This window comes from Phascolarctos cinereus, unplaced genomic scaffold, assembly GCF_003287225.1.
Source record: "Phascolarctos cinereus isolate Bilbo 61053 unplaced genomic scaffold, phaCin_HiC Scaffold_5;HRSCAF=322, whole genome shotgun sequence".
In the NCBI taxonomy this organism is placed as follows: domain Eukaryota; kingdom Metazoa; phylum Chordata; class Mammalia; order Diprotodontia; family Phascolarctidae; genus Phascolarctos; species Phascolarctos cinereus.
The window spans coordinates 351,811,684-351,831,999 of record NW_027555958.1 but is presented as its reverse complement, the minus strand read 5'-3'; the positions used below and the strand labels follow the sequence as shown (position 1 = coordinate 351,831,999).

At 33.3% G+C, this 20,316-nt stretch overlaps 1 protein-coding gene across 6 annotated transcripts in view; it reads right to left on the bottom strand.

The window, feature by feature from the left end:
* CDC42BPA (CDC42 binding protein kinase alpha) overlaps window positions 1–20,316 on the bottom strand; it is a 430,427-nt gene that overhangs the window by 53,519 nt on the left and 356,592 nt on the right. For 2 of the 6 annotated variants that reach the window (XM_020982125.2, XM_020982131.2), the window contains exons 22-25: window positions 17,357–17,395; window positions 5,402–5,521; window positions 3,016–3,096; window positions 253–358 (exon numbers count right to left, since the gene is read on the bottom strand). In XM_020982125.2, coding sequence (XP_020837784.1) covers window positions 253–358; window positions 3,016–3,096; window positions 5,402–5,521; window positions 17,357–17,395 — 346 coding nt within the window. The remainder of the gene's footprint in view (window positions 1–252; window positions 359–3,015; window positions 3,097–5,401; window positions 5,522–17,356; window positions 17,396–20,316) is intronic. The other 4 variants (XM_020982126.2, XM_078156279.1, XM_020982128.2 and 1 more) reach the window with 2 other exon arrangements.

Below are 20,316 nucleotides of genomic sequence, written 5' to 3'. Positions count from 1 at the left end.
AATTCTTAGAGAATTCTTAGTTACCAAGCGTTATCTTTCTATTTTCCTAAGTAATACAAATAGGTTAAAACAGATATTTATTCAGCAAATTGCTATGTTTCCAAAATGTCTTAATTGCAAAAGAAAAAGGAAATATATGATTTAAGCAAAAATCAGTATCTTCAGGATTTTACAAGAATAAAATTGCGTGAATAATATTCTCAACTATAAATATGAATCTAAATTTCCATTTTTTCCCCTCTCCATTCTTACCTTCACAAGCACAGCCCTGTCTTATCAAACCAACCATCAGAGATGTGCACTGATTACATTTGGTAGGAGTGTTAAACGACTTTACTACAAACTGGTGGGCCTTCGGCTACGAAACAAATGGATAAAAGCATATGTTGACAGTTATTTTGTGATAAGGTAATTGCATATTTTCTTACATTATCATCTTATATAGAAATGTGTTTATCTCCTTGGCATGCTCATCTACATGGGCAAGTCACTTAGTGTTCTAAGTAATTCTCCAAGACTAAAAGTTGCAGAAAAAGTGTCAACCTGCATTGGTGGCAGGAGTTTCCTCATCTGGAAGTTCCTCATATATCAATGAAATCATAGGTCTAGTCCCTATCCTTATTATACCCTGGGTCACATATTATTCATAGTATCCCAGAAAAATTGTGAATTCTTCTTTAATATGGTCTTGGAAACTTAAAAAAGAATACTGAAAGTTTCAAAATTAAGGTTGTAAGTAAATTCTATTCTCTTCCTCAATAAAAGAAGTACAAAAGTAAGGAAGGTGTAGCTTTCCTCTTCTTTCCAGAGAAACTTTAATCTTGGGGCAGATGATAGTTTCAGAAAGGCAGTGGGAAAAAAGGGGTAGGGGAAGGGGATAAATATTTATATAGTACCAATTATGTGCTAGGCACTATGTTACGTGGGTTTTTTTTTTAAACAGATAATTCTCTCATTAGACCCTCACAACAACTCTGTGGTAATATTATCAGCCCCATTTTACAGATGAAGAAACTAAGGCAAACAACAGTTAAGTGACTTGCCTAGGGTCACACAGTTTTGGCAAGTGTCTGAAGCCGGATTTGAATCCAGGTCTTCTTGACTCTAGGCCTGGTGCTCTGCATACTGTGCCACCAGCTGCCTCCGTGAGAGGCACTAGCCTTGTGTCATTCACTCTAGATATCTCTCTTTATACTGAAAACTGCAGGTGATGGAACTAAAAGCATCCTTCAAACCGCCTTGTCCAAGCTGCTCGTTTTAGAAACAAGGAAGCTGCAAGAGGGAGGAGTGAGCTCAGTGAGGAAGTGACAAGGCAGGGATTACAACTTCTTTTTTCTGACTTTCAGCTTGGTGCCCTTTCCACCACAACACACTGCATTCAAATCCATATCTGGGCCAAAGTTTGAGATGAGTTTATAACCTGTTATTCAAAAGAATTAGTGGAAAGGATATCAGGCTACCTAAGACATGATTATGTCTTGCTTATAAGCAAAAGTGAAAATAATAATCATATGAATAACACAACTTTAGATATTTTTGCCCGGTTAACATCACAAATACCTTTCATTTTTATCCTTCATATCAAGCACATTATAATTGTTTATATCTGAAGTTAAGAAACTTGCTGAAAACCAAATTAACTTCTTTCAACTATCTAAATATTTTCCATGTGCAATGTTTAAAGTGAATTTATATATTTATCAGAAACTGATTAAAACTTTAAAACCATCAATTAATCTGTCCAAAGAAAAATATTTCATTTTTTTCACTTCTGTTAATGAGAAGGTGATACGTCCTTGAAACAAAAGTAGTAGAGGAATAGGAATAAATAAGATTGATCTACAAAACAATTCTGTGCAGTGCCAAGAAATCACTTCACATACTCATTACTTTTAGGTCTACTTAAGAAAATAGAGCTGTAATTCAGAATTCTATGGTTGGGGGGAAAATTCAGACTATTTTGGCAGAGTACTCTTAAGATGCAGGTGCATAATATATTCAAAGTTATTAGTGTTTCTGGAAAAGATACACTCCTTCATTTTACTGAATACATAAGAAAATAACACAACACAATGAAAGATGTTGATTGTACCAATTATTCAATAACACAGCCTAATTTTTAGACACTGGGAGTGGGTGCTATAGAAAAATACATACAGATAATTATTCAAGTTCCTTATTTCCTTCCTTTTGGTCATAATGCTGATCTTTAATGTTTCTGCCAAATGGTGAATGGGAATCAAAAAATTAAAATAGGACATGTCTACTGCTCAGTAGCTTCTATAAACAATATGATATCAGAGGTTATTAAAGCTAGGATAATTTATGTTTGAAAATTATATGGCACTTTAGTACTTCTGAGAAGAGGCTGAAACTTCCAAAATCAAGAAGGTCAGAAAGAAGAATCCTTCTTCTATTTTAGGTACTCTTGGGCTTTAGATTTTCTGTGAGTAAGAGTAAATAGGTAAGATTAGATCAATAGAACATTCCAGAGTAAGAAATCACTTCTTGCTTTCTCTTCTGAAACTTCAAAATTTTGCAAATGATTTCATTGCTGAATTTCTTTGTGGTTATTTGAAATGACCAAGTCCTTCTCTCTCTCTTACATTAAACAGCCAAACACAGCTATATTGAATAGAATGAAAAAAGAATAATCTACCACAAATTTTCAGTGAAATGCATATCTTTTTACTGCTAGCAGTGTTTATTACCATAGGGTCAAGGGAGATAAACTTAAACTAGCATTAGTCTCTACTACAGCATGTGGAAGTCTAAGACACTTTAAAACAACTTCAAAAAAACAGGAAACAAGCAACTCTTTAATCCATTCTTTCCTATAATTTATGTATATGAAATTGTTCTGTTTCAAAAGGACAGTCTGAATAGGTTTGCTAGGAGCTTTACTGTGCAGAACTGTAGGAAGACCAGCAGTAAAGATCACAGAAACTGTACAAGTTAAAAGAAATCTCTTCCCATTTTTTAGGAAAACAGGAAGTTTATGAATAGACTGACTACCTTAGGTACAGAGATGCCAGATCCAATATATGCTGATCTCATTGTTGGTGTGTGAACTGAACGTGGAGGGTGGTCTGTAACCTGAATCCAAGAGAAAAAAGGGATATAAATGTCTTGAGATAGTGAATCCATTTCAAACATCACTAGATTAAACCAAAGTAAACAAAGCTAAAAAAACCTCAGGCAAGGCAAACCTTACACTAATGAACATAATGAAAACTGAGTAAACTCCAATTAATAAAATATATTTACACATTTAGGTTTGTGTATATACCTCCAAATTTCATAAATAAATTTGTTCATTTAGCAAAACTTGCTTAAATCTGGAAATACAAAAAAATTACTTGCAAAAGAAAAGACATAAAAATAAAACTGAAAAGACATTGAATGTAGTCTACATGAAGTGGAAGACAGTAATTTTTAGTTCTGGTTTGCACTTGACATTTTAATAATGACTTGATGCTTTAAAAAAAAGGCTCTTTAAGAGATATACAGCTATAGCAATAACTGACATTTCAATAATCAACTTCTAAATCAAGAATTTTTAACCTTGCATTAGTGAACTTAAAAAAATATTTTGTTAACTATTTCAATATAATTCCTTTGTAATCCTATGCATTTAAAAAATTTAAAAACATGATTCTGCGAAGGGATCCACAGCCTTCACTAGACCAAAGGAGTCCAGGGCACAAAAAAAGTTAAACTTTCCTGTTCTAAGTTGAGGCAAATAACTATTTGACTTACACATGAATAATGACTTCACAGGTTTGGCAACTTGTGTAAAGATAAATATAACCTAAAAACTTACTGGAATGATAAAAGAATTAGTTGACATTTGATACAGGAATTAATATATTGATGGGAAAGTTTGTCACAAGCAGAGGAGTTAAATCAATACATGATCAGGGCTTTGAAGTTATATAAGTTATCACGCACATTTCTTCATTATTTAATTATACAAAATGCAAGACCTTTTTATTAATTGTGGGGTGGGTAATCTCCTTGAACAGAAGGAGCTAATGATTTTCTTGCTTGCTACTTGGGTGGACAGGATATTTGAAACAGAGGCTGCTTATTAAGTGGCGGATATAGAAGTCAAGAGATATGAGGAAGGGCCTCTGGCTTGGATAGCAAGGTGAGATGGAAGCTGACAGAAGGAAATGGGTAATGATTATAAGAGGTCCAGGCTAGTTAGAGAAAATATTGAATTCTTAAGGAAAAATATCACATCTTTTTGCCTTTGTTATTGTACACTCCAGTAGACGAAAAAGTTGGTGTGTCTGCAGGATGAAAAATGGACTTGTGGATCTGTCACAATCTGACACCTTCTATTCTGGAGTTAGCCTCAATTTAGTTTCAATTGGTTTTAATTAGAAACTATCTGGGGAAATATTTTGAACCTAGATCAGAATTTACCATATAAAAAGCTGAATGTGGGACACTACATTAATTATAGAAATACGTAAAATACTAGTGAAAAAATGTGCTAACATTATAAGTCAAATAACAGAAACCCTGGATTGTGTATTGTTTTACAAAGCTTTCACAAAACCTTATTAAGGTTATATATCAGGGCTAAGGCATGGCTACAATACATATATTATACAGTTTCCCAAATTTATTCTTTTCCTACTAGAACTCTAAATCCAACCCTGGAACCACAGAATAAAATCCCACTTGAATTAACAAGAGAAGACAGGAGAGGATTAAGATAAGAAAGAGATATGTGCATCTTTCAGTTTCAGTAACCTAGACAAAGGTGTAACCTATACTTTTTTTTAAACTTATTAAAGAATTGATTTTAGTAAAGAGAGTCAACTGGCTGGTTCAATAAAACCCTCTAGTCACATCAGGAACTACTGCAGCTGTTTTCTGCATTACTGGAACAAGGACAAGAAACAGATTCATGCTGGTTGACTATTCTAGTCAGAAATGAGTACTTTATAGCTAAGAGTGACTTGGTAACTGCATTTGAAAGACTTTTAATTATATGCACGACTGAGTTTGAGCTGAAATTTCAAAAGTTAAAACAAAAGTGTGAAAATTTCACTTGACAATCATACTATACAGCACTGGTATCTGATTAATGTTCCTACCAATTTCTTCAAATTTTTCATCCTCTCACAAGTAATATTGCTAGACTGTGGTTAGTTAAAATATACCTGATTTGGGAGGATTTGTCTTGAGGGGCAATTACCTTATGTGATTTTTCTTACCTATCTGTACTACTGATAATTATATTAGACTACAAAGTCTAAATGTCTTTTCTGTGTTATATAGCATAGGTAAAATAAAGAGATAAATTTCACTTTTTTGTAATGGGATTGATTTACTGTTTCTGGTCACAAGTTAAAGGTCAGGGAGCAGAACAGCCCCAGAGAGGTACCTCAATTGGTTCAATGTCACTAGCTGTGGAAGGAGACCTGGACCTTGACTGGAGGTGAGACTTGACCTCCTCATCCCGTGAAGTAGGGTTAGACAACGTAAAGTTCTCAACTGAATCAATCTAGGAAAACAAGTCGGGGGAAAAAAAAAACCCAAGAAGTCACTTTTAACAATTCACTGCTCTTAGCAATATTAAGTCATGATCATGATAGTGTTTCTTAAGAAATGACAACAAAACTGTGAGTTTAGTATTTGTTAGGGATGTTTCAGAAAATATAACCATAACTGTAAGCTTGTATTAAATAAGCATGTGAAGTACACCAGTTGAGCAGGTGACCCTTTTGCAACTGGTACCACTGATTTCTTAGTTTCAGCATTACTACTGCATTGTTCATATGGATATCCCACATAGAATTTTTGCTGACAACTAAAGGAATTCAGCTCATGAACAAATGCAGAATACGTAATAGAGAAATGCACTGAAAATTGGATATTACACTACATCTTAAACATAGAAACCCAACCAATATCTCTAGCGGCTCCTAATTCAAACCATGTTCATTCTGTAGCAGCAGAACTGTTGGCACTGGCAGCAAAAGATGCATTACTTAAGAACTTTAGCAAACGACAAGAATGCTTTGAGTTGAAGTTCAGTGTATAAAACCCTCCAAGGGATAAATTTATATTATGATTTTTATGGTTTAATTATTGTTTCAATTTATCAGGAATAAATTCAAAAAATTAAAATTACATGTTTACATAATAAAGATTAATTTTAGGGTAGTCTCTTATGATGATAAAAGAACCTAAAAGAATGAAAATTGATTGATCCAGGGTTGAGTGATAAATACAATAAATGTGATTACTGAAATCTAAAGCAAAATGCTACACCTGAGATCTGTAAACCTGTTCAATTCATGTCTCTGCCTTTAACTAAAAGCAACTTAAAAGCAAGCTTCAACTTATGTGTAGTTTCTTTTCTTGAATACTGGAATGTATTTTTCTTTAGATGATTTTTGTGATGTATTTTAACATCACTATGTCCAAAGCATAACATGTAGGTAATGCCCGATTATCTACAGAGACACACAGTAGTGTGAATAACAAAGATATACTATGAAATTGATTTTTGGTACTTTCAGTATGGTGTTGCTGACATCCCAGAAAGTCACATTAATTCAAAATAACTGGGCCAAATTATGAGGACCTTTGAGGACCTCTACTAAAGTCCTACCCTGATATCTCAGCCTGGTGTGGTGATCTTGTGTTTTCAAAGGCACTGTAATCAAAACATAAACTCTATCAAGTCCCATACTAAATTGAAAAGATGTTGGGTATATGCCTAGTCACAATACATAAGTCTATCATCAAAGGACTGGTCTAGCAATTTTTTTCTTTGGCTAGGCAATGGGCTTAAGTGACTTGCCCAAGGTCACACAGCTAGTAAGTGCTATGTGTCTGAAGCTGGATTTGAACTCAGGTCCTCCTGACCAGGGCCGGTGCTATATCCACTGCGCCACCTAACTGTCCCATAGTCTAGCAAATTTCAAAGAGGCTCACTACCAGATTAGTCTCAGAGTGCTGACTTTTTCGGTCAAGACAATTCTCAAAGAGCTTCTAATAAGTCATTTAAGAGCTGCAATTTGTGTCAGAGAAGGGAATACCAACACAGATGAAATCCCCAGTTGTTCAAGTACTGAGGTATGAAGATATCTTTAAGAAGCTACAATGTCTTCCTATTCCTTACTGGATCAATTCTTTAATCCAGGGCTCCAACTCCTCCACAAATTATCTTCCCCCTGCTTCCTGGTCCTTCTTCAGACTTTTCTCTTTCCTCTACTAATACTCTTTTATACTATATAGGCTGGTCTCCTTACTGCTATTTTACCTCTTTTACGCTAAAGTATGTGTATCACTTCCTTAAGACACTATCTGATCTTTTCTAATAGTACATCCTTAATAACAATTTGCACTAACTTCCCTTGCCTTTTGTTGGCTATGCTGTTTTTTAAAAAAAATTTCCTTATATTTTCCAGTTATTACTTGTATATTTGTCTTGTCTTCCCAATTACAATGCAACATCTTAAAGACAAAAGCCATATCTTTTTTCAATATTCCTCACATGATCTAGTACAATGCAATTCAGACAGCAATTGCTTAACCAAAGCCTGTTTAATAAATTAATAATTTGGAAGCCACTAAACTTCCTGATTCTATAAACTATTCAATCTTCTCATTCCCTAATTACATGCCTTGTGATGTCAATTTAATACAACAAATACATATTAAGCTGCCACAGCTATACTCTTGCAAACTGGACCTCAAAAGACCTAGTCTGGAAGTAGCTAAGTAGCTTAGCTCTAAACCTTCTTGGGATCATACTTCTTCAACCAAATAATTTTTCCATTCTACTGTTGATGCTGCCCTTGCTCCACCTTCCAAATGGACTTCTACAGCCCATGATGGAGAGAAGCTAAGCCATGCAGTTTATGGCCCAATTCCCTTGGACCATGCATGTATGTTCATTTGCATTCTAGCTGTTTTTCTCCCTCTTGCCTATGTACTGATACCTCAATCTTTTTATTTCTTAATCTGAAAATGGTAGTCAAATCAACACTGTACTATTGTACCACTCCAATGAATTCCCAAATTAAAATAACCTTTCCTGGCCACCATCTTGTAAGGTATTATCTACTCCTATTAGAATGTAAAATCCCTGAAGGCTGGGATTGCCACCCTTTCCTATTTTTATTCCCAAGAACTTAATAAATGCTTCTTAATTCATTAATTCAATGCGTTTCAGAAGAATAAAAAACTGGAATTCAAGCTTAAACCTAACAGCTTCTTTCTGGATCATACATTTGTTGCAGGTAGGCAATAAAAAGAAACTTTATAATTACTAAAGGGATTTTCTCGGTGGAAAACATGGATTGGAAGTAGAACAATGAGCCAAATCTAATAAAATGAAATTTTATAGGAATCAATTTTATAGCAATGTCTTATACCTGCATTCAAAAATAACTTCCCAAGTACAAGATGTGGTTAGACAGTTGTTTACTTTAGGAAAAGCTTAAGAGGTACTAAGTGGTCAATGTGTCTACTGTGCAATATGGCAGACAAGAAATGTTATGCAATCTTATGCTATGTTAAGCAAGGCCTAATATCTAGGACTTGGGAGGTGATAGTTCTGATAGTCTTTATCATGGTCAGATGACATCCAGAGTACTGTGTGTGGCTCTGGACACCACATTTGAAGAAGGATATTGATGAGCTACTGCGTATACAGAATAAGGAGATGAAGATGGTGAAGGACATCAAATTCACATTATATGAGAACCAACTAAAAGAAATTAGGGTGTTCAGTCTTCAAAAAAGAAGTCATGTGTGCGGGGGGGAAATGTGGTAATTATTTACAAGCTTTTGAAGGACTATAATGTAAGAAGAGGGATTAGACTTCTGCTTGCTCCCAGAAGAAAAGAACTAAGAGTAATGGAGGAAGGTACAGAGGTAAATTTAGTTCAATTTTAAAAAAATCAGTTTCTTAATAACTAGACTAGAGCTATCCAAAAGTGGAATGCGATGCCTTACAAGACTATGGGTTCCTCTTCCTTGTAGTTTTCAAACAAAGGAAGAATAACTACTTGTTGGGGATGTTGTTTAAAGCCAGGCATAGCTTAAGGCCAGGAGGCTTTCGAGGCACTTTCAAATAGAGATTCTGAGAGGGAGGAATAATCTTATAATTATTAAACTGAAAATGGAGAGGAATGAAGAAATGCACCTTTACACAATACCAAGGCAACTAAGAGGTAAGACATAGGAAGAATCAGTGGGAAAGCCAAGGAATTCACAGAAGCCAATATTCAAAGAGGAGAAGTAATAACACTCAAGGCCTCAGACAGTGTTCTACAAATACAAAGAAGAAGGTTAAGACCAAAGTAAACCAGAGACCTTGATACAAGAAAGTAAACTAAGCCTCATAGGTATCACTTGTAGGGACTTGTAGGGAATAGGACTTGTGAACAGAACATAGCAATATCTTAGAATATTTTTCAAATATTAGAACATTTTAATATTTTATATCAATTAATATAATATTTTTCAAAATGTTATAAAAGGATACATTAGGATGGTATCACATACCAGAGTAAGATATATTCAGTAACATTCTGATGGGATTTTACAACAAATTACCTGATTAAAAGATGAAAGAGATTATGAGTTGGGGAAATATCATAAACCCAGCATGAAGATATCAATGATATGGAACTTCCTTGATATTCTTCTTCCTACAAGGAACTACTATTTTTCTGTAGTATACCAGTTAGTGAATGGGCCTACTTGCTGTCTTACTTTGCTAAAAACAAAGGAACCTACCTCATAAGCATTATGACTTTTCTTCCTATTTTAATACTATCCTATGAATTACTCATTATCATCTCATTCCAGGACTATGGCAATAGGCTTCTGGTTAAACCCCTTGCCTCCAGTAGATTCCTCAATTCCACTCCATTTTCCATTCAGCTGTCAAATTAGTCTTTACAAATTACAGGTCTTACCACATTACCTCCTTATTCAATCAACTCCACAGGCTTACTATTACTTCCAGGATCAAATGTAAAATCACTTTTAAGGCCTTTTACTCTGCTAATACCTTATACCCCCATGTACTCTACAATCCAGTGACATTGGCTTCCTTACTTTTCCTCCCACAAAACATTCTGTCTCCAGACTCTGGGTATTTTGAATAGCTAGTCATATTGTTCCTATTCATCTCTGTCTCCTGGCTTCCCTCAAGTCTCAGCTAAAGTTCTACTTTCTGCAAGAAGTCTTTTCCGGTTCTCCTTGTAATCTTCCTCTGAGAACAAACCCAATTTCAACTGTACATGTCTTATTGGTACAAAGTTGTCAGCACGACATCTCCTCAATTACACTGTGAAGTCCCTGAAAAAAGAGGATTTTTTTGGGGGGGAAGGGAGGCATTATTTTTGTATCCTCAGTCCTTAGCACAGTGCCTCTGGTATGTAATTAATAAATGCTTCTTGACTTGACATGAAAGAACGCCAAAGATGGATATGGGAAACTTTTAAGCACGAGATCCTGAAAAGACAAGCATAAATGAATCCAATGAAGAGGTAAGAGGGAGCTGACTAAAGAGATCAATGAGCCACACAAGGAGTTCATAAACCCATTCAGCTTTTTTAAAGACAGATACACAAGACAGACGAAATGATGAGTAACCAATGATGAATTTTTAGAATGAGTATGTCACTCCTGTGATATTAGTGCAAGGAGTGCTAAAATAAGCTGAGGCTGGCAATCACTGCTTAAGACAATCATAAAGTTTTTTGAGGTATGTTAGAGGTGGAAGATTAAAGAAGGAATAGGAATGCTACATAGGTAGATGGAATAATGAAAATATATGATGATGGTAAAAAAAGCTATACAATTTAATTTTTCTTTTTCATCTGTTTTCCCCTTTAATAAGAATGATCTTTGGACTGTGAAGGACAAAACAAAAATGTTTGTTAGGGAATAGTAACCTAATGTAAGTAGCAAAGTATCCAGCTTCCCTTCATGTGTCCAAGTTAATATTAGGCCAAGATGAGCTATGTTTTAAGATAATCAATGAGTTGGTAGATCATCCTTGATTTCTGTTATCCTTTCTTACATCTTCTGCATCTGTCTTTAAAAAATTTGTATGGATTTATGAGTTTATGAGTAAGGGTTCACTGTTCTGTGGTTACTGAGGCACCTAAGTGGTGTAGTGGATAGAGGATTTTTTTTTTACCTTATATAGCACACTGCATAGAAAGCTGGCCTGGAAACCAGGAAGGCCTGGGTTCAAGACCCTCATGATACAAGCTATGTGAACCTGGACAAATCACTTATACTCTCAGTTATCCACTAGGCAAAATGCTGAAAAATAGTAGGAAAAGCAAAAAGTATAGCTAATTCAAGCCGAACAATCCTGTCTTCAATAATACCAGTAATTCTGAGGCAGAATTCTCTTCATAAATATACTAAGTAACATTAGATACACAGGACCAGAGTTCTAGAGCAGAATGGTCCAAAGCAAGTTGATTCTCTCATTTGATAAGAAAAAAACAGGGCCAAAGAGGTTAGTGACTTGCACAAGGTTACATTTGTATGAAATAGCAGAGTAAAGATTAAAACATTAGTACAGAAGCTAATTTTTAAAGGATACCAAAAATATGAAATATTACAACTCTGACTGTTGCTATTCTAGTAGCCCCCTGTGGTATGATGACATTGTAGCTGCAATCAACACATTAAACATCAGTCTGTGTTAGTGAGAATCTAGGGAAAGGAAAAATACTATGGCAATTTAATTCACGATTACACACATTGGCAACTCCTGAAGAGCTATAGAGTTAAAAAAAAAATTTCATGATCTGCATGTGGTATTACTGCTATCTGAATATGAACAAAAGTTTTGAAAACACATCTGTCTACTGACTAGTTTTTAGTCATCAATAAAAATGACAGAAAAGGGTCACAAAGATAGATTCACATTAGATATGAAATGAACTTCTAAGATAACTCAGTGTCAAAACTATTAAGATGACTATATCAACACTATATTATAGTAATATTAAAAATTAAATACTAGCTTTTAAGTTTTGTATAATAAGACAATTTAGATCAAAGTTTAAGTTCAAAGCAAAGTTCAAGCTTATTTTTAATTTCTTTTTTGTAAGTGGAACTCAATTATTTTCCAAGTATAAAAAGAAACTACCAACAAGTAAGTATGACTATTTCTAACTTTCATGATGGTTTAGATAAATGATGAAATCAAATTCAGAATATTAGCTAAACAAATATGGACATTTTGAAATACTACCTTATAGACTTAAAAAAAAACCCGAACCATTAAATATATACTTGAAATTCAGGAAGAGTAGCCCCAAAAGGTCATCTCCCATAAAAAAACTGTGAAAGACAGCTACAGAAATAAACTTACAATGAAAAAAATTATTTGGGATATTATCCTTTTATTTTCTATGCACATAATTCATGTAACTGGGACTGACAAAATTACTTCATTAGATTCTGTTGTATTTCAGAATATTTACTGTTAAAAAAATATCCCATAGATGATTTAGCATGAAATACTTGAAGAAATTAGGTAATGAATCAGTTGTAATAAGGTAATAAAGCAACTGATTAATGGAAAATTATCCTCCTTTGTAAAAGTACCTTTATAAGTATCCAAAACAATGGTCCTTGAAAACATAATCATTATTAGCATTTCAGTTAATCAAACAAACAAAAACGTGTCCCACATGCTAAAGGAAAAAAATTATAATCATTTGTACAAACAATAAATTGAATCAATGATGTAGTAAGAGTTAATAAGTGTGAAGGTTCATCAGCAATGAAGTAACTTAAGGGATTCTAATAGAGAAAGAAATGTTGTAAAAAGGGAAACGTGATGAAATGCAATGGTATTAAAGAGATAATGAGTAGTAAACTACTACTAATTAACGGAAGAGATTTCAAGGAAAGAGATACTGAAAATTAATTCTAACCTAACCAAGTCAATTTGAGATTTCTAAGACTTAATCAATCAAGAGTAAGGAAAAAATACCTTAATTAAAAGGCAAAATAATGGCTATTTTGCCTGAGTAGAGATATATTTTAAGAAGGATGATATCGGCTGAACAAGTTGTGCTAAATCAATGTAATGGAATACTATTGTGCTATAAGAAATGATGAGCAGACAGACTTCAGAAAAACCTAGAAAGATTTATAAAAAATGAACTGATGCTGATGAAGTGAGCAGAACCAGAAGAATGTTGTATGCGGTAACAACCACATTGTTCGAAGACTAACTTTGATAGACTTAGCTCTTCTCAGCAATGCAAGGTTCTAAGACAACTCCAAAAGACTCAGGGTGGAAAATGCGCTCCACATCAAGAAAAAGAACTATGGAGTCTGAATGCAGATTTAAGCACACTATTTGCTCTTTTTTTTCTTCTATTTTGTTTTGCTTCTTCTTTCTTGTGGTCCCTCATATTGGTTCTAATTCTTCTTTACAACATGACTAACGTGGAAATACATTTTTTAAAAAAAGAAGCATATCTAAAATGATAATTTTCAGAACCAATTAATGAAGGACATTAGAAAGGGCTCCAATGTGATTTTATTAAATTTATTTCATCAACTTAGAAATTGATTACATTATCTTTCTGCCACTGGATAATAGTCATCTAGGAATTTACCAAATTCTTTTTGTTTATTGGGAGTTTCCAGTTATTGATCCTCAGAATTTAAGAATATAACAATAAAATACAAATGTACCTTCATATTTAAATCACTGTCTGATTTTTAGATAACAAACATTAAGAATTTATTAAATTATATAGTTTAGCTCCTTGTAAATAACATAATTAAAACCAGTCATCTAGAATATACAGCTTTTTCTATCAGAAAAATAATTTTAGTAGAGAACAAGTACAAATATAGATATTTTCAATACATCTAATTTTAAGCATTTTTAAACAAGTGCTCTGATATATTTTATTGCACAATGCTTATCATCTTTAACAAAAACAATGCTTTTCATCTGTTTTCATCTGTAACTATTACTTTTAATACATATTATGCTTACAAAACTCTTAAATGAATAGATTAAGATGAAGCCCCCTTTTCAATACAACCATTTTTCACACATTTAATTTTGAAGCCTTGTGAAAATTACTGGCAGCAACTATCATTTAAAAAATACTCAAATATTCCAGAAGCTAGTTTTAACCCCAAACCTTAAGTAATATCTCAAATTATTTTTGTCAATAGATCCCTTGATATAGTTACAAAAGGAGTACTGGCTATTTTCATAATAGCAACTGGGAAGCTGTAACTTTCTTCAATAGCCAAAGTTACAAATCAGCCTAGATTATGAATAATTGCTGAGATACAACAATCAAACTTTTGTTTCTCTCATAAATATCTGTTTTAATGTCTACTCTCATTTTTGAATGTTCTAAGATAACAGCAAAGAAAATAATCTCTTTTCCACCTACCTGCAATGTAAAGGAACCATGAAGGAATATATTCACAAGATAAACTCTTAAAAGCAAAGAAGCCATATTAAGCTTTCCTCTTTTTGTGATTACAAACTGAAAATAGTATTATTAATGTTTTTCCTGTACTATAAATACTTAAGAAGCAAATACAATGTAATTTATTAAAAATGTTCAAACTTTAAAATATGATCTAATTTATATAGAGATATTTTTGGGAAGAGGCAAATGAATCAGGGAGAATAAATATACTTTGACTTGCTTTCCTAGTTTCTCAACTAAGAAGTGTCTTTTTACCTTTCGAAAGTTTTAATACTATAAGGGTGGCTTAGAGAAGGGAGGCAAGTACAAACAGAAAGGATGTGGGTCAGAAATATCGCTAAATCTTATGGAGCTGAGAGTAGAATAAAAGTAAAGTAGAGGCTAGAACAGGAGTGGAACTGATAGAGAAGTCATGAGAGAATCACTATGGGGTAGAATTATTGGTTCTATTTGTAAAAATCACTGCTTCACTAACAGATAATCCTCCTAAATGCTCACTCTGGGAATTCTGCTCATTTAAACATATATGAAATAAGTAACTGGTAAAGGATGGAATAAATTTCCAAAAAGTATTATAAGGTTTTTGTTTAACATTTTGCTAAGCAGAATTTTATGTCTTTATTCATTCTAATTTTAAAAGGATCCAGTTTTTAAATGCTGCAACATATTTAAGATATAATAAAATAATTATCATCTAAATATGTGTATGAATAGCATGCAATAAAGATTTAGAGATGGCCATAACAACAGGATACATAACATTATGTTAGAAAGAATAACATAAACACTCCATTAGACTGTAAGCTGCTTGACAGCAGGATCTGTTCTTTGCCTTTTTTTGTTTACCCAGAGCAGTCATATAACAGGTGCTTAGTAAGTGCTAGTAGACTTGACTTATATAGCAATATCTGAATTATCTGGCAAGCAACAAAAGGATCCATACAAATGAATTTCCTCTTAAAGACTCTGAGTTTTAAAAATTTAAGCCATTTAAAACATAAATCTAAAATGTACACATACTTAAAACTTTTTCAACTTCAATACACATAGCATCAAGACATAATTTAACTATTTTTTGATGCCTGACATCAACATAAGAAGTAATTACTGTGCTACGCAAACAAATATACCCCTACACTAAATATATCTAAATTACTGAACAGTTTGGCCATTCTCTAGCTTTGGCTAGTATTTCCTGTCAGCTGTTACTTTACTATAGTTTGTAGGAACAACTTTATCCCACGCACCCACTCCCTTACATAATCTACTGTTCAGTTAGTGATGTATTCAAGGTTTCCGAGAGAAACTAGATGAACAATGAGAAATTTTTTTCTAAAAGAAAAATACATTTCTAAATTAATCGGCTTTGACTAAGGGTTCCTTCAAGCCATGCCTAAGCAAGAAAGTAAATGGGTTTCGTGGATGTTATTTTTCTTTTGTATTCATAGCCGTGGTCTTGATAGCTAAAGTTTCCACATATGTGACCATCAAAGTAAGTAAGAAATTTCTTAGTAGGAATACACATAGTAAAACTAGCTAGAAAATAAAATCTCTCTGAATGTTTACTTTTATGATCACACCAGAAATAAATTAAGTAAAAATTATATCTATTCTCATAAATGACTACATAAAAATAATTTCCATTCTTTTATACTTGAGAACAATATATTTATATTATTAATAATTTTGTTTTTCTTCCTAGAAGTAGCATAATACTGTGGCTAGAATACTGTACTAGTGGTTAAAAGTCTAGCAATTAAGAGTCTTAGGTTCAACACTAACATCTGTTATAATGTTATAAGGCTCACTGTATAATCTGAAAATGAGAATGACATGGTGGTCTCACTTATGGTACTTTAGAGTACTTTATTAACCTTCTAATTTTATAGAAGAGGCCCACAAAGGTTACGTGATTTGTGTAGGTATTCAGTGGGCTTCCAATTTATTGGAAAAGAGATTATGTAAATATACATTTTAAGCACATAGTAAAAAAAAAAATTTTTACCTCAGGACCATCTTGACATCTGAAATTTCAGAATTCCAGAGAATTGCATCTACTTCAATATTTTTTAAAATGTTCAAACAGAAGCTACTTTTAACTCCAAACTTTGAGTGATGTCAGAAATTATTTTTGTGAACAGATACCACGATATAATTACAAAAGGGGTTTCAACTATTTTCGTAATAGCAACTGGGAAGCTGTAACTTTCTTAAATAACCAAAGTTACAAATTAGTCTAGGTTATAAATAATTTTAAGTGAGATCTAACAATCTAATTTTTTTTCTTCATGGAAATCTGATTTAATATATATTCTCATTGATCTCTTTATCAAATATTAGTGTACTAGGGAAATATACAAATTTTATGTAAAACTTTATTTTAAAAAGACCTCAGAAAATGCATAACCTTATTCTGCTTATCAGGGAAAATGAGAAATATTTCTGAGCAGACACAATTATGATATCCCATGAAAACCTTCCATATTTGGGCATCCCTAGGAAATCTCTAAATGTATGCTTATATCTAAGAGATCACTTATAAATTTGACACTTCTCTATTTGACTGATTTTGAAAGATAATTTCAACGTTACTTTCCTTTGACATCAACATCAAATGAAAGTCAAACTTTCATCATTCTGGCAGGTTGGTCAAAGAAACACTATCATGTGAACATTCCTAAAGCTTTGAATTCAAAGCAGTAAAATAAAAGCACAGCAGTAATAGCAGCAGCAGCAAGAGCAGCACAAAACATGCAGTAATGTAAGTAAAACATTGCAAAAAAGGCAGCATAGAATGTTCTGCAACCACAGGCAAAAAAGATGGGAATGGGGGAATAGGAGTGGGGTGGGGAAGTACAACAATCTCTTACACGTCTGCCTTTGCTAGCTGGAATACAGGATGGAGAGCGCTTCAACAGAGAAAGGAGGAAAATGTGTTACAAAAATTCTCACACACAATTATCCTTAAAAATTCTAGTTAACAGGCAAATGATACATACACATATATACATATATATACATATATATATATTGAGAGAGAGAAAGAGAGAGAGAAGAGAGCCACATTTTATGATAAAAACAAAACCATATATATTTGTCAGATGATTTTTCTGGGGGGAAAAAAGAACATATGCATAAGACAGTACAAAAACACTAGGTAGTTTGACAGACAGCAGCGCTCTACACTGGACTATGTATACACAAGGAGACTTATAAAATACCACTGTAAACCAACTACCTTCTTGCAACTTCATTTTTCTGGTATATTTCATATAGTTGGCACTTGAATGTTTAACTGATTCCCACTAAGTGAAGGATAATTAATTCTGTAATTTGGCTCTTTAATTGCCAAATACTAACCCTTTTCATAGATGATCCTTTGACTGTGCAAGTACTAAAAATTCCTACTAAGTAATACTAGTATTTCAAAGATATACCCCATTCTGGATACTCAAAAACAATAGTAAGAATTTCTTGAAATAACATCCAAGCTTGTAATATACAAAGACAGTTAAAGAGATTTATCCACCAATATAATTTTATACACGTCTAGCACTTGCATTGCACTTTCAACTTTTTCCAAAACATTTTTCTAGTTATCTTCACAACAACCATAACAGGGAAGGCAGTGATTATTTCTATTTTCCCATTTTACAGGTGAGGACCTCAACTAAGACATGAAGAGAGAGATTAAAGTGATTTATCCAAGGTTATTTAATAAGTTGATAGGAAGCTAAAATTGCAAGATCCAATTCTCCTGATTTCCAGTAAAATCCTCTGCCCACCTCCCATTACTCCAAGTTTACTCTTTGTTGTTTATTCCAGATAAAGGCAAGAGGCTAATGAGTTCAAAGTTTCAGGTTCAATCCCTTCATGGCCTAGATACTTCCACATAAAGAAAAAAATTCTATTCTACAACCAAATAGCTCTCTCTCAAATGCAATCAGTTGAAAGAACTGTGAAAGCTCAATGAAAATCTATCCTTACTTTTACAATAACCTTAAGAGCATGTTCTATTGAACAGTCAGTAAAAATAGCTTTGAATATGAACAATATCACATTTTCTTAGAAACCTACATTATAACCTAAATCTGATTTTGCTTAGAACTAAAAATGATAATGAGTCATCTACAATAAAAATGCTCATCTTCAGGAAGCATCTGCTGCCTCTGGGTAAAAGCAGCTGAATCCCAGACATCTATTTTTATGTTTTCAATAGAAAAGGGCAAATTACACTTTTCCCCAATGGGATAATTACAGTAAACCACAAAATACACGGTTTTATATAAACATCTAAATTAGTTGCCTACTAGATGAAAGAAACCAGTGCTTTGTTCTTATATGTAATTGCATCATTTAAAACATATATTTAGTATCTATAAGATCCTTTCCATCAGCACTTTCAGTCTAGAATATGGAATATCTTTTGATTACACTTGTATAATCTGGGTTTGGGTTTTTTTTTTTTTGAGAATTAGTTAATGGATTCTAAGGATTAAATAAGTGGTCTCCTACACATCTGCCTTTGCTAGCTGGAATACAGGATGGAGAGTGCTTCAACAGAGAAAGGAAGAAAACATGTTACAAAAATTCTCACACACAATTATCCTTAAAAACCATAAAACCATAGACCTTTTTTTTTTTTGGTAATTTACTTAACAAAAAAAAAAAAGGTCTATGGTGCTATATTTCCATCACAGCTCATGACACTTAGATAATCACTCAACTTATTATTTTGGAAACATTCGAGCCAAACTAATTGACTTGCCAAGTTGTATATGATAATGTTCAGAAATCTAGAAACCAAAGAAAAGCTGTACTGAAGGTATGGCTGAAGGTAAAAGGTATGAAGAGGAAGACACTAGCACTAGTTACACAGTCTCTATGTTTATACAATATTCTTATACTATTTAAAAATTCTACTAATAAGAGTTCATTTGTATTATCAAGAAAATATGCTAGGAAGGTTTGTGGTAGTGCCATTAGCTATATTATTCCTTAATGTGAATTTGAAGGGCATAAGAAAAGGTATGACAGGTAATTTTAGGTACTGTATAAGGGAAGGAAGAAGGCCTAAGTAGGGTCCTATAGTAGCTTTTGACAGCTAGAGGATAAAATCTGAGCACTAAGTTCTCAGGAAGGGGTGAAAATTAAAAAGTAATATAGACAAACATGGCTTCTTTTTCAATTGTATTGAAGTACAGCCCTGGTCTTGGCCCTACTCAGCCCCAATTTCAAGCTATAAATGAATTTGTGTCAGGTCACTACCACCACAAAGTATAAACTACTAGAAGCTCCTGTCATGGTTCGTTGGAGAAAACACATGTGGACTCACATATAAAACTGGGGATACTTTCCAGAGCCTAGGATTAGCTGTGCATGAGAACATGTGGCATCATGTATAGCTAGATGAGAGCAGGTTCTAAGACCCTGGGATGATTGAGCCTTTGTGACCACTACACTCTCACAGAAAAGTAGAAAAAGTGTAAGTTACTCAGAGTGACCAGTGGAAAGCAAAGGGCAATTCTATACTAACTAGATATCTTTCTACTAGATTTTTTAAGTTCTTATTTCAAAGTTATTAATATTCCTTCAGATTTAGACCCTGAGCAACCTTTTACAAGCAGCTGGGGTGGTCTTCTATAACTGAAAGTTATTACAAAACTCATAGCTCTTACCTCCAACTCTACTTCTCTGATTTTTAGCCATTATTAAAGCAAGAAGAAAACTGGGCATTTCCTACTCTGGCATGAATTAGCAATTTAGAACAGCAGACAATATGAAAATCTACTCCTACATCTTTACTACTCCTTCTTCTCTTTCAGCTCCA